We start from the raw sequence: 26,171 nt of genomic DNA on the forward strand, positions 1-26,171 counted from the left end.
GAGCACAGATTCCAAATGAACTTTTACAATTTAAGCATATATATGTGTGTTTGTTAGCTCCTAACATTCAGTTCCTATTCAGCTTCTTTCTTCAGACCCCCACATAGACGCTAAGGAGCATTTCTGTCCCCTGTCATATATTCACCTCTTTCTGTCCCATGCCAGAAGATAGGCCAACCCACTGGACAGTCCACTGCCTGTCCCAGACTCCTCTTCATCTGCTTCTGTCAAATGTTTGGACTTTTTTTTTATTGTCCTTTTAGTACACTGCTGTTGTTTGTGTGGCTCTGTTTGAAGCCATATTTTTAAAGCAAATGTTGATTGTGCAAATTATTTAAAAAGCTTACAAAATAAACTAAACAACTAATTTATGGAGGTGTAATCATGCTGTTTTCTTATTGTCTTTTTTTAGAGGTCAGTGGCCGGTGATGCGTCTGAAACTGCGCTCCTGAAGTTCATCGAGTTGTGCTTCGGGTCTGTCAAGGAAATGAGGGAAAAAAACACCAAAGTGGCCGAAGTCCCCTTCAACTCCACCAATAAGTTCCAGGTAGGAGAACACCCCTTGTGATAGTCTCTGCTTGAATTGTTCATGCTGCTGCCTTTTGCCAGGTACAAGAGACAATGCAGAAAGACTGTAGAAGTAGCTGTCTTCATTGCGTCTGGAATTGACCAATTGCACACTTGTGACGGTGTGCAAAGTTGCAAATATTTATCTCTCTAAACCAAGTGAATATTGTCTCAAACCATAGCAAGCTCTGAAACCTAGTTGAAGGTTGCAGAGTTTTTTTTTAAGTGATGAAAAAACACACAAAAGTAGGTATTGCAGAACAAAGGCCCTTAATACTCACTTTTACTGGAAGAATTATCTCACAATAAGGTATTCTCGGGGAAAATTCTTCATCAAAAATATTTTTTTCCTTGAATTTTCAGATCATCCTCAAATGAGCTGACTAGGGATTTTAAAAACAATACCTACCTACCTTCACTCTCCCTTGGGCACTACCGTGCTGCAGTTTAGAACGCTGCCGCGGGATACTTGATTGTGTTGCCGCCATTCCCCGGGACACAGAGGCCACGCCCACTAACATCAGGCCACGCCCCCTCCTATCACTCACTTCCTACTTAACATGTGCATCTTCCGGACGCGCAGCGGGCGCGTCGTTTGCGCGCCTAAGGCAAGCCCGTCTGCGCCCAAATCGCGGCCGGGGCCGGGCATGCTGGCGGTGAGGCTGCACATAAGGGCAGAATCGTGCGGTCGCGGGAAAACCTGTGGTCTCTAAATACCACGGTTGACGCCTGCGCTCACAGGACCGACTTTGGGACTACCACCCTCCCTCAGGCTTGTGGGGCTTGTGGGATATTATTAGGAATGCCGGATGGTTGGAAGGTGGAGGGGTTCACTAAACCCAAGCCCTTATGTACCCACGGACCTCAGAGCGGGCCTTCTGATTTGTAGATCCCTTGCTAAGCATGCAGACGACATCTGGCTGCTACTGGAAGGGCATCAGTGGGATGCGCTGTTTCTAACAGAAACTTGGCTCAATGAGGACAATATGACAGCCATTGCGCTGGCTGTACCCTCTGGGTATAAAATATGTTTCTCCAACCGGATAGACGAAAAAAGGGGTGGGGGTGTGGCTGTCATATTCAAAGAGCAGCTCATACTCACCTCTTCAGCCCCTACTCTTATTCAGGGACTAGAGGGACTACACTTCTGTTTTCAGGTGGGATCTCAACTATCCCTAGCGGAACTAGTTATTTACCGCCCTCCTGGGGGGGAGGAGCCCCACCTGACTACTCTGATGGATATTATCATCCAGAGCTCCCTCCTTCACCCTCAATTTCTCGTCGTTGGTGACTTTAATATTCATATGGATAGGGAGGAATGTGTCCCTGCAGAAATACTGAGGTCCACATTAAATACAGCCAATCTAAGACTCATCAACAAGGGCCCCACGCACACAGCGGGCCACACGCTTGACTTAATATTTTCTAAAATTAACAACGTGAAGGCAGAGACACCGATACCACTGGTATGGTCAGACCACTCTCTGATTCCATTTCAACTAAAGTTAGCGGCTGACAAACCTGTGACAAGCAAGTGCTCTTTCATGAAGAGATAATGGAAGAAGTTAGTCCCTGCTACTATGGGACCAGTTCTTGCCCAGAATCACACCTACCCTCACCTCAAATGCCAACATTGACGCACAGCTACTTAATGACTGGGTCGGGAATATGGTGTCATCCATTGCACCGGCTACACACGCAATATCCAAACGAGATTCCCCGTCCGCTCCCTGGTTCTCTCAGGACCTCAGAATACAAAAATCTGATTGTAAAAGGCTGGAGCGGCTTTGGAGGTTAAATTACAGACCCCCAGATAAAGTCCGGTACAAGGAAGCATCCAAAAAACTGCACAAAGCCATTAGAAAGGCAAAACAACAGTTCTACGCTGATTCTATTCAACAAGCTGAACATTCGAGCAAAGAAACCTTTAAAATAGTACAGTCTTTCTTCAAACCTAGGTGTGTTGAGAGGGAGGTTCCCCTGTCGACCATGTTGTGCAACAGCATCTCAGACTTCTTTGACTCAAAAATTAAACAAGTCTATGAGTCCTTTGGGCCAGAGAATAAAACGGTAAAAACGTATCTGGCTGGTAAAATGTCGGATTGCGCTACCTTGACACAATTTGAGCCGATAGCTCTAAACACGGTACGCAAGAACTAAGTCGATGTAAGTCAGGATCACCTGACGACCCACGCCCTCCTAAACTTTGGAACACCATAGCTGATTTTGTGGCTCCCACTATTCAGCAAATATATTTTTTTCCTTGAATTTTCAGATCATCCTCAAATGAGCTGACTAGGGATTTTAAAAACAATACCTACCTACCTTCACTCTCCCTTGGGCACTACCGTGCTGCAGTTTAGAACGCTGCCGCGGGATACTTGATTGTGTTGCCGCCATTCCCCGGAACACAGAGGCCACGCCCACTAACATCAGGCCATGCCCCCTCCTATCACTCACTTCCTACTTAACATGTGCATCTTCCGGACGCGCAGCGGGCGCGTCGTTTGCGCGCCAAAGGCGCGCCTAAGGCAAGCCCGTCTGCGCCCGTCCGCGACCAAATCGCGGCCGGGGCCGGGCATGCTGGCGGTGAGGCTGCACATAAGGGCAGAATCGTGCGGTCGCGGGAAAATCTGTGGTCTCTAAATACCACGGTTGACGCCTGCGCTCACAGGACCGACTTTGGGACTACCACCCTCCCTCAGGCTTGTGGGGCTTGTGGGATATTATTAGGAATGCCGGATGGTTGGAAGGTGGAGGGGTTCACTAAACCCAAGCCCTTATGTACCCACTGACCTCAGAGCGGGCCTTCTGATTTGTAGATCCCTTGCTAAGCATGCAGACGACATCTGGTTGCTACTGGAAGGGCATCAGTGGGATGCGCTGTTTCTAACAGAAACTTGGCTCAATGAGGACAATATGACAGCCATTGCGCTGGCTGTACCCTCTGGGTATAAAATATGTTTCTCCAACCGGATAGACGAAAAAAGGGGTGGGGGTGTGGCTGTCATATTCAAAGAGCAGCTCATACTCACCTCTTCAGCCCCTACTCTTATTCAGGGACTAGAGGGACTACACTTCTGTTTTCAGGTGGGATCTCAACTATCCCTAGCGGGACTAGTTATTTACCGCCCTCCTGGGGGGGGAGGAGCCCCACCTGACTACTCTGATGGATATTATCATCCAGAGCTCCCTCCTTCACCCTCAATTTCTCGTCGTTGGTGACTTTAATATTCATATGGATAGGGAGGAATGTGTCCCTGCAGAAATACTGAGGTCCACATTAAATACAGCCAATCTAAGACTCATCAACAAGGGCCCCACGCACAGAGCGGGCCACACGCTTGACTTAATATTTTCTAAAATTAACAACGTGAAGGCAGAGACACCGATACCACTGGTATGGTCAGACCACTCTCTGATTCCATTTCAACTAAAGTTAGCGGCTGACAAACCTGTGACAAGCAAGTGCTCTTTCATGAAGAGACTAGCAGCCTGTCCCGACGTTGTCCGGGAGCAAACAGGCTTCAGGGCCCCCGCCCCCCCCCCAACGTTGTCCGTGGGTCCCCCGGAGCCTTCCTCCATATATTGCAGTATTATACCTCTATGTTTCCTTTGTACGCTTTTGTAACCTGCACACGTCACTTGCTACCTCTTGTATTTGTTGGCTCACAATTCTCACTTTTGTAATGCACTCACTTTTGTAATGCACCGTTTGCTACCTCTTTTGCTTCATTTAATGCTCACCGCTCCTACCCGCCTGTATTTCACCTACGCTCACCGCTCCTCCCCGCCTGTATTTCACCTACGCTCACCGCTCCTCCCTGCCTGTATTTCACCTACGCTCACCGCTCCTCCCCGCCTGTATTTCAACTACGCTCACCGCTCCTCCTCGCCTGTATTTCACCTATGCTCACGCTCCTCCCCGCCTGTATTTCTCCTATGCTCACCGCTCCTCCCCGCCTGTATTTCACCTACGCTCACCGCTCCTCCCCGCCTGTATTTCACCTACGCTCACCGCTCCTCCCTGCCTGTATTTCACCTACGCTCACCGCTCCTCCCCGCCTGTATTTTAACTACGCTCACCGCTCCTCCTCGCCTGTATTTCACCTATGCTCACGCTCCTCCCCGCTTGTATTTCACCTATGCTCACCGCTCCTCCCCGCCTGTATTTCACCTATGCTCACCGCTCCTCCCCGCCTGTATTTCACCTACGCTCACCGCTCCTCCCCGCCTGTATTTCACCTACGCTCACCGCTCCTCCCTGCCTGTATTTCACCTACGCTCACCACTCCTCCCCGCCTGTATTTCACCTACGCTCACGCTCCTCCCCGCCTGTATTTCACCTATGCTCACCGCTCCGCCCCGCCTGTATTTCACCTACGCTCACCGCTCCTCCCCGCCTGTATTTCACCTACGCTCACCGCTCCTCCCCGCCTGTATTTCACCTATGCTCACCGCTCCGCCCCGCCTGTATTTCACCTACGCTCACCGCTCCTCCCCGCCTGTATTTCACCTACGCTCACCGCTCCTCCCTGCCTGTATTTCACCTACGCTCACCGCTCCTCCCGCCTGTATTTCAACTACGCTCACCGCTCCTCCTCGCCTGTATTTCACCTATGCTCACGCTCCTCCCCGCCTGTATTTCACCTACGCTCACCGCTCCTCCCCGCCTGTATTTCACCTACGCTCACCGCTCCTCCCTGCCTGTATTTCACCTACGCTCACCGCTCCTCCCCGCCTGTATTTCAACTACGCTCACCGCTCCTCCCCGCCTGTATTTCAACTACGCTCACCGCTCCTCCTCGCCTGTATTTCACCTATGCTCACGCTCCTCCCCGCCTGTATTTCACCTATGCTCACCGCTCCTCCCCGCCTGTATTTCACCTACGCTCACCGCTCCTCCCTGCCTGTATTTCAACTACGCTCACCGCTCCTCCTCGCCTGTATTTCACTTATGCTCACGCTCCTCCCCGCCTGTATTTCACCTATGCTCACCGCTCCTCCCCGCCTGTATTTCACCTATGCTCACCGCTCCTCCCCGCCTGTATTTCACCTACGCTCACCGCTCCTCCCTGCCTGTATTTCACCTACGCTCACCGCTCCTCCCCGCCTGTATTTCAACTACGCTCACCGCTCCTCCTCGCCTGTATTTCACCTATGCTCACGCTCCTCCCCGCCTGTATTTCACCTACGCTCACCGCTCCTCCCCGCCTGTATTTCACCTACGCTCACCGCTCCTCCCTGCCTGTATTTCACCTACGCTCACCGCTCCTCCCCGCCTATATTTCAACTACGCTCACCGCTCCTCCTCGCCTGTATTTCACCTATGCTCACGCTCCTCCCCGCCTGTATTTCACCTATGCTCACCGCTCCTCCCCGCCTGTATTTCACCTACGCTCACCGCTCCTGCCCGCCTGTAGCTTTTGTATTTCACCTACCTCATCCTCCGCTCACCGCTCCTGCTTTATTCAGTCTTTACAGCACCACTGCATTCTCCCGGTTTCCTCCTAACGTTTCGGCCTCCTGGCCTTGCTCACAGGTGGGAGACATGACGTTCAAGGCCCCATTGTGCTCCTGTGGTGCTTTTAAAGTTTGTAGAGTCACGTGGCTGCATGTAAATATTACAACTCCCAAAGTGCACCACTCATGTTGTTAATATGCAAACAAAGTTCTCATTTTAGTAAATATCGACCCTTTAAGTTCATACCTTTGAAGTGGTGCACTGTTGTTGGTGTGGAATAGTACATTCGGGGCAGCCAGGTGAGTATTCCTCGTAGCACATTGCTTCGTTTTTTTTTTAAAGTCTGTTTAAAACTCCATTTCACCAGCACGATCAAAGAATGAAATAATCCATTTTTTAATTCCTTCCAAACGCACGCAGTTGATTTCACCCTTTGGCATCTCCTAAGTAGGCTGGGTGTGTTCGTGGGTCACGCCCCTCGTAAATTACAAAACACAGCATCTCCAGTTACCGGAGCCCCCGACCCTTCAGGGCAGCCTCTAAAAAATGAGCATGGAGCAGCCCATTATATTTATAACAACAAACAGAGGCCCAATACAGGTGAAGGTTTGCTTTATTCAGTCTTTTCAGCACCACTGCATTCTACCGCTTTCCTCCTAACGTTTCGGTGCACTCCAGACAGAGATGCGCTGCCTGCATAAGGAAGACACAACCGGTGATCAGAGACACAGCGCCTCCGTGGGACAGCGGAGCACTGTGTGAGAGCAGAGACAGACGCAGTGACCATCGCTGGAGACACGGTGTGTGGGGAAGTGTCTGCGTGTGAGGGAGGCTCTGGCTGAGGAACTTGTCACCGCCGGCCTCAGGCCTGAAATGGAAGTGTGAGGAGCCGGAGCCCTGTGCAGAGGGAGGCGGGGGAGCGTGGCCCAGCGCAGGGCGAGAGGAGAAGGAGGAGGAAGCAGCAGCAGCAGCTCCCTGGCTCCTGATGTCAGCACGCACGTCGCGGCCGGCCGGCGCTACTTCCAAGGGACTACTTTTTTTTTAAAGTAAATATTTTAAATAACGTATATTTTTTTATTTTATATAGCCTATGTCCGTCTACAGACCCTGCCAATTACAACCATGTATCGGGTGTTTGGATTGGCGCTGTGGTTCCCGAGTTTACCCGCCTCAAAGGTTCAAAGTTCTTCCTTTATAATAGTAGTATAGATAATGGAAGAAGTTAGTCCCTGCTACTATGGGACCAGTTCTTGCCCAGAATCACACCTACCCTCACCTCAAATGCCAACATTGACGCACAGCTACTTAATGACTGGGTCGGGAATATGGTGTCATCCATTGCACCGGCTACACACGCAATATCCAAACGAGATTCCCCGTCCGCTCCCTGGTTCTCTCAGGACCTCAGAATACAAAAATCTGATTGTAAAAGGCTGGAGCGGCTTTGGAGGTTAAATTACGGACCCCCAGATAAAGTCCGGTACAAGGAAGCATCCAAAAAACTGCACAAAGCCATTAGAAAGGCAAAACAACAGTTCTACGCTGATTCTATTCAACAAGCTGAACATTCGAGCAAAGAAACCTTTAAAATAGTACAGTCTTTCTTCAAACCTAGGTGTGTTGAGAGGGAGGTTCCCCTGTCGACCATGTTGTGCAACAGCATCTCGGACTTCTTTGACTCAAAAATTAAACAAGTCTATGAGTCCTTTGGGCCAGAGAAGAAAACGGTAAAAACGTATCTGGCTGGTAAAATGTCGGATTGCGCTACCTTGACACAATTTGAGCCGATAGCTCTAAACACAGTACGCAAGAACTAAGTCGATGTAAGTCAGGATCACCTGACGACCCACACCCTCCTAAACTTTGGAACACCATAGCTGATTTTGTGGCTCCCACTATTCAGCAAATATGGGATATGTCCATCTCCTCCGGGGTGTTCCCGAATATTTGGAAACATGCCACTCTCCTCCCACTAAAGAAAAAACCAAATGGGGACCCCAAGGACCTTAGCAATCTGCGCCCAATTTGTTTGGTGGCAGCACCAGGCAAAATGCTTGAGAAAGTAATCCAGCGCCAACTGAATAAATTAATTGAAGATAATAAAATATTACACGAGACGCAATCAGGCTTTAGACCTGGCTTCAGCACTGAGACAGCACTAATTGAGGTGGCAGAGTCAGTGAGGTGGTCGATGGATTCAGGAGACTCAGCGATGCTGGTGCTCCTGGATCGGTCGGCCGCTTTTGATACGGTCAACCACGCCAACCTGCTGTCACGACTGGCGGAAATAGGCATCCAGGACCAGGCACTGGGGTGGATACAGTCGTATCTGACCCAGAGAACACAGAAGGTGGCGCTAGGGACCATTTCTTCAACACCTAAGGCCCTCAGCTGCGGCGTCCCTCAGGGATCGGCTCTTAGCCCACTTTTATTCAATATTTACCTGGCTCCACTCTTCACGCTGATTGCCAACTGGGGGGTCAAGGCAATTTCATATGCCGACAACACCCAACTGGTGTTCCCGTACTCAGAAGTGTCGGAGGCGTACTTTTTGAGCTTCAAGGGCTGTCTCCAAGATGTGGCTTGCTGGATGAACACAAATAAACTAAAACTTAACGCTAACAAGACGGAAGTGATTTTTTTCGGCAAAGGCTCCCCTCCTCCATCTGATCTCTGGTGGCTGGCAGAGATGGGACAAGCCCCCTCGCCTAGCCATTCGGCAAAAAATCTGGGGGTGCGGTGGGATGACAGTCTGTCCTTTGCATCGCACATCCAGCAAATAGTTGGCTGCTGTCTGTGTAAGCTGAGGAATCTCCGTAAGATTCTGCGACTCTTACCAGCGAGCTGCCGAAAAACAGTAATTCATGCCACAGTGACATCTAGGCTGGATTACGCTAACGGCCTGTATCTGGGCTTACCAAAGTACCTTATACAGCGACTGCAACTGGTCCAAAATGCGGCTGCGAGACAATTAATGCGGATCCCTTTCAAGCATTCGGTCTCTCCGCATCTTCTCTCACTTCACTGGTTACCAGTAGCAAGCGGAACAACATTTAAGGCACTTACACTGGCCTTTAGATCTCTGTAAGGCACCTGCCCAAACTATCTGAAAGCCCGACTGCCAAGATACACCCAAGCTCGCTCCCTCCGATCCAACAACCGTGTTCAGATTGCAGTTCCTAGAGCAAAAAGAGCTCGGCTGGGAGGACGGACTTTTTCGGCCAATGTGGCGACACTTTGGAACAAATTTTAACAGGAGGGGGGAGAGAGAGAGTCAGTGGATTCAGTCTCCCTAGTCATACGAATAAACAAAGTGGAATCCACTCAAAGTGATAGTGATCCCTAGAGTGATGGGGAACACACAGTGTTGTTTAAATGCCCCTCACACACCAACAGGCCCCTTGGTGTCATGCTTCATCATCGGGGCCTTCGCACCCCTCTACGGGATGCGGCGTGCTACGACTCGCGAATACGCAGGAGCACTTGAAGTGTACTATGTGTGGGGGTGTGTGTTTATTACAAAAGTGTGAGTGAGGTGAGGTGAAAAAGTGAGTGGTTAAAAAAATACCTGGCACGTGGGAGAAAAAAACTTTATTAAATCCCCGGCTGGTATTATTAAAATGAAAGTGCAGGGCGTGGTTTTGATAGATACGTATTAGGGTATCAGACCACTATTTTAAAAGTCAACATGTTTCGGAGGTCAAAGCCCCCTTCTTCAGGACAAGGGTTAATGCACTTACCCTCCCCTTACTCACATATAAAATGTAAAAGTGTAAATAAAAATTACCACAATGTGTAATGTTCCTAACAATGTTAAATGTTAGTGAGTGTTGTTGCGCCCAATTGGCGTAAGAACCTGTGGAGACAAAATCATAGATAAACATACAGATCTATATTTCACAGGTTAAAGGAGAAGAATCATGCTTCTCTGAAAAAACATCAGGTGGAACCAAAAATAATGGGACCCTGGAAAGGAAAAAGAAAAAGAAAAAAGGACACTACAAACATACACACACACAACACCAAAATTACTCTCTGCTCAGATGGAAGGAGAGCAAAACGGAAAGGAATAAAAATCTTACTTAAAGTTCCCAAATACAGGACTTCATGAGCCTTTAGCGTATATTGGGGAATCCTTCCTTTCTAATCAGAAAACCTAAGAAATCAATATCAGGGGTTCAGTAGGAAGACTTTGTCATCAATGCGCCAAAGGTACAGTGAACAACTGCTTCTCTCAGTGGTCTATAACTCACGGTTACTGCAACAGCTAATCGCCTGCCTTCCCTCAACGCGGCTCCGATGAAGTGAGCTACTAAGGAATCGAGGCCCTTATATATATTGTGCCTGTAGGTAATTAATGCTGATTAATTGAATAATGCAACCCGGGGGAATGCCCAAATACGGAGATAACAGCCTCCGAGCGTCCGGTGATGCACTAGTGCCTTTCACTACTCTGTCGCGCATGCGCATTACCGCTCCAGAGGTACGCATGCGCGGCAAGCGAGGCTGCCGCGCATGCGTCGACGGAGACACTTCGTTTTAGACACGGAGCAGTCGGCTTTACAGGTAAATGCCTGTTGGTGAATGGCGCTTCAACTATAAATGCACAAGGACATGCATTTGGATGATAAAATAAAGTAGGCGCATATAAGGCAGTGCATTAAGGCAATTTTTCAGCTAGAGGCCAAACAAAATATAATAAGCAACAAGGACAGCAGTGGTGAATTAAACTACTTTTTAGAAGTGTATTTGGATCAGCAATTAGTTAAACTGCCCTCTTTGGAACACCCTGCCCCCTGCTCTTCAACAGGCCCCCTCCGAGGTATGCTTCAAGCGTATGCTGAAAACCTGGCTTTTCGCTCAACCGCGCTAGACGCCAATACCCCTAGCCCTCTTGGCCAAAAAATATCTTGTTCTTGCAGCGCTGGGACACCTCCTCCCGAGGTAGCTGTTCGCGCTTTATAAAATTCCGTATTATTATTATTAGTGCTTCACAGTGATGTGTGAGAAGGTCCTCGGATTAGTAGTCAGGTGCTTCATGCTGTTCTCAAGTATTGGGGTGTCTTTCATAGATTCACATGTCTCAATCATTCCCCATCGTCGGAGTGGGAGTCCCACGGTACATAAAAAAGAATATTATGCCATAATAACCTAGAGAAACTTGGTAGTAACCAACCAGGAAGTAAAGTAGCACAAGCTACAGGAGAAAAAAGTCCACACTCATGACTATCCTAGTCATTTTGTACAGCCCAAACTGCAGCCAATCAGGCGTCAGCACCCACCAGAAGGTTTTCCCCAGAGGCTCAGGCTCTCAGATGTTCTACCGCATGTCGTGTGAAGGAAGTCTCCCTGAGCTCTGCTCAGTACTTCTCTATTTTCCTTCAGGAATCTGGTTTTGAAGATGTCTTCATCTAAGAAATCTTTATTTAGGCCTTGTGACTCTTGTGGTAAGCTCCAGCTTTTTAAAGAAGATTCCCACAAGAAGTGCATCCACTGCCTATACCCTGACCATCAGGTGCAGGACTGCAAGATATGTAGGACCTTCCCTCAGAATACCATCAGGGACAGAGAGGGCCGCCTGCTTTTGTGGCTACAAAAGCTCAAGGATCAAGATGATCCTGTTTCTGAGGTAAGCAGTATTGCCTCTGGGTCTACTACAGCTTCTAGGAAGAGAGCTGCTGAAGAGGTGTTGTCTTCTCCTGGGGCCAAGATTGTAAAGAGGCATCAATCTTCTAGGGGGTCTGAGAGGCCTTCCACTTCTAAGGCTACTCCCCCAACTAAGGCCAATCTTGGGCCATCCACACCCCCGAGAAGGACAACAAAAATATTACCTCAAAAGATGACTTCTGAGCAGACTTTACCTCAGAAACAGACCCTGTCGTCGACGATGTCGTCATCGACGAAGATCCCTATCGACGCAACATCTACGTCTACGGTAACTTTCACTTTGCCTAAACCTGAGATATTAATGTTGACAGCGTCTTCACCGTCGACGATGGTCTATGTCTCTGTCAGACCTATCTCGTCGACGATGGAATCTTCATCTGCCATCGTCAGCGTCTTGTCGGCGGCCAAGCTTAAGAAGACTCCTACATCGTCGACGAAGACACGGTCGTCGATGAAGACACGGTCGTCGACGAAGCCTCCCTCGTCGGCGAAGACAACACAATCGTTGACGACGACCTCTTCATCGTCGGGAGCCAAACCTCCGTCGACGAGCCCATCGATGGGGCCTCCGTCGACGCCGCAACTGTTTACATGTACCACCATGCAGGTTTGGTCACCGTCTACGGCTTTTACGTCCACGCCAAAGCCATCCTTGCTTCAGAGACGCAGTTCTGTCCTAGAACCTTTGTCTCCTCTACAAGTTACTCTACTCTGAAGATAGTGAGGATGATTCTGATGTGGGTGAAAGGTTTGGGACAGCTACAAGTCCTTCTGAATTGAACATCAAATACGAAGAGGACGATCAAGATGACCACCATTCACCTGAGCTTGTGACATCACCTATAACAAATGTCCCCTCAGCTTAGATGCCAGTAGCATTGCTAACAAATCTTCAGCACATGCTAAATGATTATTACAGGCGTTTTCCACCGTCCTAGTCAGCGGACTCTGTGCCTTCTACACCTGTGGCGCAAACGCCCATATCTGATTTAAGACCTCCAAGGTCTCCCCCACCTGTAGCGTCCCATCAGCCTGAAGAACAACATTCTTCTGAGGAAGAAGAGAGAGAAGAAGGGGAAGTCGATGACGGATCCATGATGTCGGAGTGGGACTATTATCAAGTCCAAACACCTTCTCCTTCGCCTCCGGCTACTGCTGATTCACCTCCAGTGGACGTGGGAGGATTCCATCTTCTAATGGAAAGCGCTACAAAACACTTTCATATTGACATGGAGGCTACACAACAAGAATGCTTCCTTTATGATTCCTAGGATCAGCCAAGGAGGCAAGTTAAGTCTATACCTATTATCGATTTCATTTGGAAAGAAGGTATTAAGGTCATGTCTACTCCTGCATCTATTCCGCCAGTACTGCAGAGGAAAAAATATAAGGCTCCTGAAAAGTCCCCAGCTTGCCTTATAGGACACCCGAAATTGGATTCGGTGATCATACAGGCTGCACAGAAGCGGTCCAGAAATCCTTCCTCTCCAGATCCAGCTGCACTGGATAGTGATGGATAGAGACGGCGGGCGTCTGGATGCCATTGGTAAACGTGTGTCAACAATGGCAGCAAACACAGTCCGGTGTGCCAATTCATTAGCCCTTCTGGGCAGATATGACCGGCAAATGTGGTCTGACATCTCGCCATAAGTCAACATGCTTCCAGAGCCCTCCAAGTCAGAGGTGCTAAAAATCCTACAGGAAGGTGAAAGGATCTCGGCGGAAATGATTGACTCTGCAGTTGATGTAGCTTCAACTGGATTCAGGCAGTTGGCAGGAGCTGCTGTCTTGCGCAGGCAAGGCTGCCTAAGTGCGACTTTGTTCCGCCAGGAGGTTCAAGCTAAGGTATTAGACATCCCCTGCGACAGGGAGTTTTTGTTTGGTCCGCATATAGAGGAAGCCCTGCAGACAATCAAAAAGGACACGGTGATAGCTAGATGCCTGGGCACCCTACAATTTTGAAAGCCACCCTTTCGAGGTGCGAGAGGACGTGGATCGTCCTCTACTAGAGGAGGTTATGGTCAGCAGTCCACCTACAGGCAAGGAAATCATTGTTACCAAAGCCAGCATTACCAGTCCTACGGCCAACGCAACACTAAATATTCCCAAAACAAAAGAAAGCCGGCCTACCGTGGAAAGGATAAAAGACAATGAGTGTCATCACCTGCCACTGCTACTGCCGCAGTCTCACATAAAAATTGGAGGAAAAATCTCAAATTTCTATCAAAATGGTCCTCAATAACATCGGACAGGTTGGTCCTGGACATTGTGGCCAAGAGCCATGCCCTCGAATTCGAAAAGTTTCCTCCAAACGTTTCCCCAAGGGGCCCACCTCCAGCTCATCTCAGAGAGTTGTTATCCCAGATTAATTTAATGTTAAAAAAAGGAGCAATCGAAAAAGTTCCTCAGGCTGAAAGAGGAGCAGGATTCTACTCCAGATTCTTTCTGATAAAGAAAAAGTCTGGAGAATGGCGTCCAATTCTGGATCTCCGTGCCCTGAACAAGTATTTGAAAAAGCTGACGGTCCGGATGCTGTCACTCCAAGAAATACTTATACTGCATCTTCTGTCGGCGGGAGAATACATGGCCACCTTGGATCTCCAAGATGCATATTTCCACATCCCCATTTTACCTCATCACAGGATATTCCTACGTTTCAGAGTGGCTGGCAGGGATTATCAGTTCAAGGTCCTTCCCTTTGGGCTACGCTCGGCACCCCGGGTGTTTACGAAGGGCCTGGCCCCAGTAGCAGCATACCTCCGGCTGGAGGGAATACAAATATTTCCCTACTTAGACGACTGCCTTATCAAGGCGAGTTCTTACGCAAACGCAGACAACCATATCCAGCGGTGTCTGTCTCTCTTACAGTCACTGGGTCTCTCCATCAATTTTAACAAGTCACAACTAGAACCATCCCAAAGACAAGCTTTCTTGAGAGCAACCTTGGACACACAGGTAGTCCAAGCTTTTGTATCGGACGAGAGGCAAGAAAGAATACAAGACATGGCTCGGAGTTTACTCTCAAGAAAGTCAGTTTCAGTCTGACAATTCAAGTCTTTTCTGGGGATGATCTCCTCCTGCATTCCTTTGGTACCGAATTGCCGTCTCAGGATGAGGCCTCTTCAAGAAGAACTCAGCCTGCAATGGCTGCAGGTCTCTGGCTCATTCGAGTACCTCATCCGGATCACCCCTCGCATCCGAAGTGCGCTTCTCTGGTGGATACAGAGGAAGAAATTACAACACGGTTGCGTGTTCCTCCAAGACGCACCAAACTTTACAATCACCACGGACGCATCCCTCGAAGGTTGGGGAGCACATCTTCAAGGGTTGACGATCAGCGGGAAATGGAGTCCTCAACAGAAACTCTGACACATCAATCTGTTGAAACTGAGAGCCATCTTCCTAGCCTTCAAGTCCTTTTGCGCAATCGTTCAAAGGGCCACAGTATTGGTTAGCACAGACAATACTACAAGCACGCACTATTTGAACAAACAGGGAGGAACAAGATCGGCTCTTCTGTCTCAGGAAGTCCAAGAAATATGGGCATGGGCAATACGACACAGAATCAATCTTCTGGCGGTCCATGTACCGGGAACGGCAAACGTTCTTGCGGACACTCTCAGCAGGACAACGGTGACCACCCACAAATGGGAACTTCACCAACCAACGGTGGATCGGATTTTTCAACAGTGGGGTCATCCAGATCTAGACCTTTTTGCGACCAAGGAGAACAGCAAATGCCAGTTCTTTGCAAGCTGGCATCCCCACAAAGGCTCTCAGGGGAATGCGTTTTCGATCAACTGGTATCAAAGATATGCTTACGCCTTTCCTCCGATACCGTTAGTTCCCAGGGTTTGTCGGAAGATGAAGAAAGAACCGTGTCGTCTGATTCTTATTGCCCCCAGATGGCCTCGCCAATACTGGTTCACCGAGCTCCTTCTCCTATCGGAGTGCGAACCAATCCAGTTTCGACCGATTCCGGACCTCCTCTCCATCCAGGATGGTCAGATTTACCACACGGACCCGACATCTCTGAAATTAGCGGCTTGGCGCCTGAGTACCTGGAATTCGCCCACCTGAATATCCCTGCATATTGCAAGGAGGTGCTAGCCAAAGCAAGAGCACCTTCTACAATAAAAACATACAGACTTAAATGGAAGAGATTCTGTATCTGGTGTTACTCAGCTGGAATTCATCTTTTTCTAGCCAAGCCAGAGCAGATATTACCTTTTTTCCTACATCTGTCTAAACCGGGTTTATCTCATGCAACTCTAAAGGTTTTCCTAGCAGCCATTTCAAGGTACCGCCAGGATGGGTCTACTTAACTTTATTCTTCAAGAATAATACAACAGTTCTTCAAAGGACTTTTCAGAATGTTCCCTCCTGGAGGTCGTCCACCGCTATCGTGGCATCTCAATATAGTGTTAGCACACCTCATGCGCCATCCTTATGAACCAATTCACAGAGTGGATTTGAAATTTCTTACATGGGAGGTATCACTTTTGTTGGCTTTGACTTCATGTAGAAGAGTCAGTGATGTCCAGGCTTTCACGGTCCATCCACCTTTCTAGCAGTTCACGTCTGATTCAGTAGTGCTTTGCACAAACCCAAAATTCATGTCTAAGGTGCCTTTGGACTTTGACATGAATGAGCCAGTCGGTACTTTGTGTTTTTATGCTACTGCCATCAACATTTGGGTCTTCCCCCAGCTTCCCTGGAACTCTGCCGATTTGGGGCTGACCTGTGGACACTTTGGGGCTGACCTACGGGAGCGGGACTGCGAGGACCAGTAGTCTCTGCGGCTCTTCATCTGCCGCACCTGGAACCTCTTCCTGCCCCCGCCTTCCTGCACTTGAAAATGACTCACGGCCCCCGCTTTGCGGGAGCCGCTCGAAGTCGGGACTTTGTGTTTTTTAGCTACAGCCATCAACATTTGGGACTTCCCCCAGCTTCCCTGGAACTCTGCCGATTTGGGGCTGACCTGTGAACACTTTGGGGCTGACCTACGGGAGCAGGACTGTGAGGACCAGTAGTCTCTGCGGCTCTCCATCTGCCGCACCTGGAACCTCTTCCCGCCCCCGCCTTCCGGCACTTGAAAACAACTCGCGGCCCCCGCTTCGGGGGGAGCCGCTCGCAGTCGGGACTTTGTGTTTTTTAGCTACTGCCATCAACAATTGGGACTTCCCTTAGCTTCCCTGGAACTCTGCCGATTTGGGGCTGACCTGTGGACACTTTGGGGCTGACCTATGGGAGCGGGACTGCGAGGACCAGTAGTCTCTGCAGCTCTCCATCTGCCGCACCTGGAACCTCTTTCCGCCCCCCACCTTCCTCTATTTAGCCACACCCTTGCTCGCGTACCGCCCGGGCCAAGGGCGGGCCCCTTGTAGCCCGTTAAAGACCGATCAAGACCAGACCGGGCCCCCCCTCTAACTTCCTGCACTTAGTGACTGTAATATTTTAAAAACTCAGACTCTGTTAAGTAAGTGCCTATTGTATTGCTGGGTAAAGGAATTAAAAATTAGGGGATAGTCATGTCTACACGTGAAAGTAGAAGCAGGGCTGCTGCAGGGTCACTATTGTTGGGAACACTGGATAACTTCATTATAAGAACAAATTCTGTGATTGATGAAGGGATATCTTTAATGGAGCGGAGGGTTTCACAAGATTTGGCCATGGCTAAACGCTAGTCCCTGGGCCACCTTGCGAATGCCCGCACGCCTGAACCTAATAGTCGAGAAAGAATGATGGATATTGAGGTGCTTATACATAGCCCACCTAGCTCCCAAGACTCATTTTGCTTCTTGCCTGTGCTAACTGTAAACCCACCAGTAGCTGTAGATTCAGAGGCTACACATGTAACAGTAGTAGATAGTTCTCCTATAAGAACTGGTACCAGAGAGCTACACGGGAGACGGGAAGGCGCTATCCCCAGGAGAAAGCAACAAACGTCTGCCGCAGTAGGAAGGAAAAAAACGAATCTCCTGAAGGGCACGTCACGCCACAACATGTTAGATACGCAAAGGGGGGCCGATCTGCAGAAGTCTCTGAGTGAATGTGCCCCACCATCTCCAGAGGTTGCAAATCAAGTACAGGCGCACGGAGATGGTGTTGGCACTAACACCAGTAACGCCTTGTGCAGAGTGGCGATAGACGAGTCATAAGATGACCAGTTAGTTAATAAGCTGAAGGGATTGTTAATGTCGAGCCTCGCTTCTTTGGAATTAAGACTTGCTGGGATTGAAAAACAGCTTTCCAAGCTGGAACTGGCTATGAGAAGTACTAAGACCACTAGGAATCCCAAAAATAGTCTTATCTGCACACTTCAGTTAAAGTCGGTTGCAGAGGCGAAAGCAGCTCATCAGCCTGCACCCAATGCCGAGCGAGCTTGTCTTTAAGGCACGAAGGCTCAGGCAGCCGTGTGCATGCCAGAGCTGCCCATCACGGCGGGAAAAGGCCCATTACAACCTGCTATGACACAGAAAGAGGGTGCAGAAGGGGTATCTGTGGAGGCATCGAGGAGGGCTTGTAGTATAAATTTACCACCACAAGCAAACCCCTATGTGATAGTATTAACGGGCGTCCCAGAGTTAAAGCATACTAGTCAAGAGCCATTCACATGTTTGAAAAATAAGGTGGCACACTGGCTTAATAGGAACAGACCTTTACCCCCTCATATTAGGACTGAAATTATGATGGTACGTCGATTACCCTGGCTGGGAACTAGGCAAATAAACATCGTAGGGGACTGTGTAGTGGTCAATTTCAAAGATCCCCGGACAGTGGATTATATCTGCTCCTAGAATAACAACTACAGAGATTCTGGTTCCTTGATAGAGCCACGCCCATTGTCTTTCTTTTATCCTCCATCGAATCAGCCAGACGAAGGAGAGCCTTGGACTCATGTCACTTATAACCGCTATGGCAGGGTTGGCAATCAATACTATGGACCATCTCATATTCAATGCTTACTGCCACTTCAAAATGGATTTAGCACACTAGACATGGTGGACTGACTGAATCCAAGTATTGATCGAATTCAGAGCAGTGGGACTGGGTGCTCCGACAAAGGGGAGATGAGGGATTTGGCGACCCAGCAAACTAATAATAACCATGGATTCACAAACATAGCTATGCGAATAGCCAGCAATATGTCCGTTGTAGAAAGAGGAATGGGGGATATGGATACTATGGAACTTAATTTATTAATCCCTTGTGACACTCAACATAGAGCGAGTGTTGGCGTAGATATACAGATATCCTCTAGTTCAGGACAGGAGGCAGGCGACAAGGGTGAGCCCATATCTTTCCTATCCTGGAATGTGGCCGGACTATCTAACAAGCTAAACGATCCGGCTTTCTTACCCTTTGTAAACAATTTTCCCATTATCTGTTTCCAAGAGACATCGGAGAGGGAAGAATTCCATATTAATGGGTACCTGAACGTTCCACTCAGCTGCCGAGCTATCGAAAAGGGGCAGAAACAAGGGGGGCCTTTGTGTTTTCATTTCGAATACTTTGAAAGTCAGGGTTGGCAAATCTAGTTTGGTTTCATAATATTATCAGAAGGTGGAGCTTATATTTGATGGTATGGAGACCATTAATCTGATACATTTTTATAATAATATTCCCAAGGATGAAATGGTTAATGTATTTGAAAGCCTCTCACACTTGATGCTTAAATCTGACGTGGACTGTTTTTCGGGGAATCGTGTTTTATGGGTGGGTGATTTTAATTGTTTTTTGTGTCCAAACGGTTATACTGATATATGTGGGTTGGCTAATAAGGAAGGTGATCCCTGTACACACTTTGCTCACACTTTGCTTGGGAAACTTGTGAATAATTTGATGTTTGAGATGGATTTAGGCTTTGGCAATGAATTATGTACCCCACAGGTTGATTTTACACCTACATATAATGGGAGGGGATGCAATTCTTTAATAGATTTTGTCTTGGCATCAAATAGCATTTCTCATAATTTTCTTAATTTTGAAACGGGTGAAATTGTAATCAGTGACCATTATCCTATTAGTTTTTCCCTAGACATTAAAGTAAAAAATTCAGGAAACAACGGAACAGATAATAATCTGTACCGTCACAGGATAAATCGAGCGAAAAAAAATGGTTACGCATTAAAATGGAATAAAATTGAGCCAGCCGGATTTTTTAAAAACTTAATAAGAAATAATTCAAATGATCTTACGGTCTGCCTCTCGGAAACGAGCGACGGGGACTCAGTTACCTCAGCATTTTGTAATATCACGGAGGAGATCAGTAAATCATTGGAGGGACCACCGAGAAAACAAAAAAGGGAAAACACCGAGGGTTGGTTCAATTATGAATGCAGTAAAGCCGATACAGCCTTAAAAGCTGCACTCAAAGGTAACCCTAAGTGTATGGCGGAGATTAAAAAAGCTAGAATTGCCTATTACACTGCAATAAGGGAAAGGAAACAGGAAAAAAGAAGGGAGGCAAGGAATGTGCTACATCACGCTTGCCTTCAGAGGGATAACATAGGCTTCTGGAAGGCGGTGAACGCCCCCTTTTTTGTTGACAGAAAATCAGACACTATAGAAATAGCAATAGAGGAAGATTCCTGGATTACTTATTTTACAGAACTCTATAAGAAGGACACCCTACCCATAAACAGGGAGGTCGAAGTTATGGGTGAGAAGTACAATTATTCTACGGGTTTATTCCTATTGGATATTAACTTTGAATTATCCGAGGTGGAAGCAGCCATCTCTGAGAGCTCAGGGGTAAGGCCCCAGGGCCTGATGGGGTTCCTGTTGATATCTACAAATCTGACACTAAACTATGGGCCCCTCTATTGACCAATGTTTTAAACTGTGCTAATAAAACAGGGTTCTTTTTAACATGGCAGGAAGCTATTGTGGTCCCCATTTTTAAGAAGGTTGACCGCAACGACCCAAAGTGCTATAGGCCAATTTCGCTGTTAGATTCCCTAATGAAGGTGGCGGGCAGGGTAATTTTAAATAGATTACAAAAATGGGCAGAGGACACCGGAGTCCTATCGAAATTTCAATACGTCTTCAAAGCAGGCCTAGGTACAGTGGAACAGGGATTGAATCTAGCCATAATTATTGGAAAGCATGCGGTTGCAAAGGGGGATAAGTTGTTTTTAACATTCGTGGACTTAAGTTCGGCGTTTGACTGCCTGAGCCACGAATTCTTATGGGAAACGCTTACACGGCTGGGAGTTGCCACAAGTTTAATTAATTTTTATAAAGAGCTATACAGGGGGGCTGGTGCTAAGGTTCGCTTCGGCTGTGAAGAGGAGTGTACCTCTAAATAAAAAAAAAAAGGTGTCCATCAAGGATGCATACTCGCGCCTTTTTTATTTAATTATATATTAATAGTATAGCATCCCACTTAGCACAGTATAAACAGGATTATCCACAAATTGGAGGAAACCTCACCCCAATTCTACTGTATGCTGATGATGCTGTGATTATGGCTAGGACTCAGTTGGCCCTCCAGAGATCCCTCACGGTGTTCTCTGACTATATGAACGAGAGAGGCCTGAAAATCAATAGCAGCAAAACCTTTAGCATGTGTTGCTCAAAAAAGAGGAATGTCCATTGCAATATTTTCCTCTCAAATACAAGGATTGAAAGTACAAAGACTTTCTCCTATTTGGGAATAAACTTTGAGAGGAGTGGCACGTGGACGGCAATCAATCAATCAATCAATCAATCAATCAATCAATCAAAGACATTTATAGAGCGCACTACCTACCCGTAGGGTCTCAAGGCGCTGGGGGAAGGGGGTGCCGTTACTGCTCGAACAGCCAGGTCTTCAGCTTCTTCCTGAAGGAGAGGTGGTCTTGGGTCAGGCGCAGGTCGGTCGGGAGGGAGTTCCAGGTCTTGGCGGCCAGGTAGGAGAAGGACCTTCCTCCTGTTGTCGCTCTTCGGATGCGGGGAACGGCGGTGAGGGCGTGGTTGGCTGAGCGGAGGTGGCGTTTGGGAGCGTAGAAGTTGATTCGGTTGTTGAGGTAGCTCGGGCCTTGGTCGTGTAGGGCTTTGTGTGCGTGGGTGAGGAGGCGGAAGGTGATTCTTTTGTTGACGGGGAGCCAATGCAGGTCTCTGAGATGTCCGGAGATGTGGCTGGTTCGTGGGATGTCGAGGATGAGTCTGGCTGAGGCGTTTTGGATCCGCTGGAGTCTCTTCTGGAGCTTGGCGGTGGTACCGGCGTAGAGGGCGTTGCCGTAGTCCAGTCGACTGGTGACGAGGGCCTGGGTGACGGTCTTCCTGGTCTCGGTGGGCAGCTGTTAACACTAGGAAATTAGCCTCTAGGAAATTAGCCTTTTCACGTGCCATTGGAGCCGTGAGAAACTTTGCCATCAAGCTTGGGGGCCGGCCCGTAAACATCTTGTTGGACATTTATAGATCCAAGTGCGTTTCCATTGTGACCTGTGGTGCAGGGATCTGGGGGATTGCGGACACAAGCGAGATTTAGTTGTGTGAAAACGCTTTTGTCCGCTATCTATTAGCTACCCCTAAGTTTACCTCCACTTATGTCTGTCATCAAGAGCTGGGATTAGTTTATGTAACCGATCTTATTAAAATTAGCCCAATATTGTTGTGGCACAAGATATGGGTCTCTCAAGAGACAGAACTGAATAGGGAAATTATTAAAGAAATTCCATGGGAGGCGAAAAATTGAATGGTTTATTTATGTGAAACACTTTTTAACAGACATCGGGCACACTGAATTTTTCGATAACCCACCGACCATGGCAGCAATTTCTAGAAAAAAGCTGAAGGAAATTTGCCTTATCTTCTTAGAAAATAAAAGGTGGCATTTGAAGGGTAAGAAAAGTTCGGTGATTCAGAATCAATTAATGCTACAGAATCAGGGTATACAACAATATCTAGTGTGCACGAAAAGTAGTTACACGCGGATGTTATTAACCACATGGCTGCTAGGCGTTTTCCCGTCCTGCGCTAAAAAAACGAAAACCCCATAAATCATGACGAGCTGGCCTTGTCATCCGCGCACGGCAGGTAAGCGCCATGACGAGCCCAGCTCGTCATTAGCTTCGAAGGGGTTAACACGCTTCAGGGGAGGGAACGTCTTTAGATTATTGACCTTCCCTGCTGTTAACACTTGGTCGAAATCATTAATTCGGTGCCCGTGTGATGGCGTCTCCAACCAATCCATGATACATTGCATCCTCTTTTGTAAATATTATACCTCAATTAGGAAAAAGTATTTATTTGTATTGCTCAAGAAGTGGGGACTAAGGCAATGTAGAACAGCACTACTGAGACTACAAATGATGGAGGACGAGCTGACATTGTATGTTGTATCAATGTTTTTATAAAGTGTGATGAGATTTAGATTATCAATGAACTGACTTTAGCATTCTGTATTAACTCTGCTTAGTTTTGTGTTTCTGACCTCAAGTGGACATGTTAATTTTTATACTGTATGTACTTTGGCTTAAAATTTTAAATTGTGCTTTTATGGATTCTCAAATTTTAACCCGAATAAAGCTATTTTTGATTGATTGATTGAGCCAGTAATCTTAAGGACATTCTTTCCTAACCCGTAATCCCCTGCGGAAAGGGCATTACATGCACTAGACATCAGGAGGTGTTTAAAGTTTTATCTACAATACGCAAATCTGATCAATTGTTTGTTGCCTATGGGGAAATTCGTCAAGGTCATGCAGTGTCTAAACAAACAATAGCAAGATGGATCTCTGCAGCTATTGACTTTTGCCATACACAAGCAGGAAGACCTCTGCGGGCAGCACCAGGGGCTCACTCTACGAGAGCCATGTCTTCCTCTACGGCTCTTTTCGCTGTAGTTCCTCTTCAGCACATCTGCAGAGCGGCAACCTGGGCCAGCAGGCATACTTTCACCAAACACTATTGTTTGGATGCAGCCAGCGAGACTGATGCTTCAGTGGGTCAAGCCGTTCTGCGTAATCTTTTCAAATAAGGTTGAGCCTCTGTTTCCCTCCTCCTTTTACTGTTTTTCAGACTCTTGTTCATGCTTATTGCTATGTACATGCTTACACAACCACATTTTTTCATGCTTTTAGAAATGTAATAATTCTATTATATGGTCATGAGCTTTTCATATATACAGGCTTATGGTACAAATAGCGTCTTCCAAGCACAGATATATACTGCTATCTACTCTGATTCAGGCATGTGAATCTATGAAAGACACCCCAATACTGGAGAAGAACAATAGTTACTTACCTGTAATCTGTGGTTCTCCAGTATTGGTGTCTTTCATAGATTCACATGCAACCCACCCACCTCCCCACAGAGGCTCATAGGTTACTTTGGTTTATAACATATCTCATGTGCAAGAAAATCTGAGAGCCAGAGCCTCTGGGGAGAACCTTCTGGTGGGTGCTGACGCCTGATTGGCTGCAGTTTGGGCTGTACAAAATGACTAGGATAGTCATGAGTGTGGAAGTTTTTTTTCCTGTAGCTTGTGCTACTTTATTTCCTGGTTGGTTACTACCAAGTTTTTCTAGGTTATTATGGCATATTATTGCTTTTTTATGTACCGTGAGACTCCCACTCAGACTACGGAGAATGATTCAGGCATGTGAATCTATGAAAGACACCAATACTGGAGAACCACAGATTACAGGTAAGTAACTATTGTTCTTCACCTGGAGTTTAATCATGCAAATGATATAGCTAAGCAAAAAGAAATACTCTAACCATGCAATTAATGTGGTAAAACCACTAACACGCTTTGCTCTATATTTCTTTGCTTATATCAACCTTTGTATGAATGAATTCCTTGGGAACCACTATTTTGTGTATATACTTAATGCCTAGGTTTTTGCATACTAGATACGGGCTGCTCCTGTCATTGATAGCAGTTTCATACTAACAGACCATCTCTTGAAGAGAAGAAAGATGTGCAAGGACATCCTCAGGTGAGTAGTCAAGAGCTTCGCAATGATGTATGAGGACGTCCTCAAATGACTGGTCAGGAGCTTCACACTGCTTTGTATTATAAGGTTATCTCTTGAGGAACAGGAAGATGTGTTAGGACATCCTTAAATGACTGGTCAAGTGTATTGCAATGATGTGTGAGGATGTCCTCGTATATCTTTGGCAAGAGCTTCATAATGATGTATGAAGTCGTCCTCATATTACTGGTCAGGAGCTTCACACTGTTTCTTCCTGTCTCTCTTGAGAGACAGGAAGATGTGTGAGGTCATTATCATGTGAGTGGTAAACAGTGCCACAATGATGTGTGAGGATATCCTCAGATGACTAGTCAGGAGGTTCACACTGTTCTGTATTATCAGGCATCTCTTGAGGAACAGGAAGGTGTGCAAGAACATCCTTAGATGACTGGTCAAGAGTTTCACAATGATGTGCAAGGATGTCCTCAGGTGATTGGTGCCGGAAAGTTGGATCTTTCCTTATGGTTATCCCTACTTTTTGCCTCGTGCCAGTATGTTTTGACAGTAAGAACAAAAACACAAAGAAGGTTGAGGCAAGAATCCTGCACCTATTACCTATGGTGGCTTGATAATATGGCGATGGTGCTAAAAAAACAGGAAGTGCACCCCTCTCCACTTCCTATTGGGTAAGACCCAAATACAATCAAAGACAAGAATTGGAATTAGCACCCATCAATTAGAAATCTCATTACAGTTCATTAAAGCATCAAATATCCGTGATGAGTAGTAGAAAAAGCAGGTCTATATTTTTCTTATGGCCCCCACAGTATTAATAATTCTCCAGTATTGGGGTGTCTTTCATTGATTCACATGCTTGAATAATATTCCCCGTCGTCGAAGTGGGAGTCCCACGGTACATAACATAGCGATGTAGCCATAACACAAGCATATAAACATAGAGAAAGCAAAAACCATAGAGTTTTTCCTAGATAGACAACTTATCACTTCTATGATATATCATAGTCATTGTGTTTTGGTCCAAATTCCGGCCAATCAGGCGTCAGCACCCTCTTAGAATGTTCTCCTCAGAGGCTTAGGCCCTCAGATTTTCTACCGCACATCGAGTGAAGAGTCTCCCTGAGCTCTGCTCTGTTTTCTTCTCATTTCTTCTCAAAAATCCAATTTTAAGATGTCTACCACCAAGAAGTCCCTCTGCTTCGTCGGCGGTAACCTCGTCGGCGGTAACCTCGTCGGCGGTGGCTTTGTCGATGGTGCCTTAGTCTGCAGTGGCTTCGTCGACAGTGGCTTCATCGACGGTAGCTTCGTCGACGGTGGCTTCGACAGCAACTGTGACAACTGCTTCCAAGGATTTAGTACCATTGAAATCCTCAAGTTCTCTACTTCAGCGGTGACACTCTTCTTTGGATAAACTAATGCCAATCCAAACTTCTTCTCAACCTCCAGCTGCGTTATTTTCTTCAGATGATAAAGATTCTGAAGATGATGACAGATTCCGGGCTGCTCGCAGTCCCTCTGAACGTCTTATAAAGTGTCAGGACCTGGAT

The 26,171-nt window shown here is 47.2% G+C and overlaps 1 protein-coding gene and 1 pseudogene across 1 annotated transcript in view; both read left to right on the top strand.

Annotated features, from left to right (window-relative positions):
• The window catches only part of LOC147699077 (sodium/potassium-transporting ATPase subunit alpha-1-like), a 3,282,495-nt gene that overhangs the window by 2,300,452 nt on the left and 955,872 nt on the right, over positions 1-26,171 (top strand). Inside the window, exon 17 of the mRNA XM_086936300.1 lies at positions 413-547. Coding sequence (XP_086792426.1) covers positions 413-547 — 135 coding nt within the window. The remainder of the gene's footprint in view (positions 1-412; positions 548-26,171) is intronic.
• LOC147699079 (uncharacterized) lies at positions 14,167-15,407 on the top strand (annotated as a pseudogene).

Source organism: Lissotriton vulgaris, chromosome 8, assembly GCF_964263255.1.
Source record: "Lissotriton vulgaris chromosome 8, aLisVul1.2, whole genome shotgun sequence".
Classification (NCBI taxonomy): Eukaryota; Metazoa; Chordata; class Amphibia; order Caudata; family Salamandridae; genus Lissotriton; species Lissotriton vulgaris.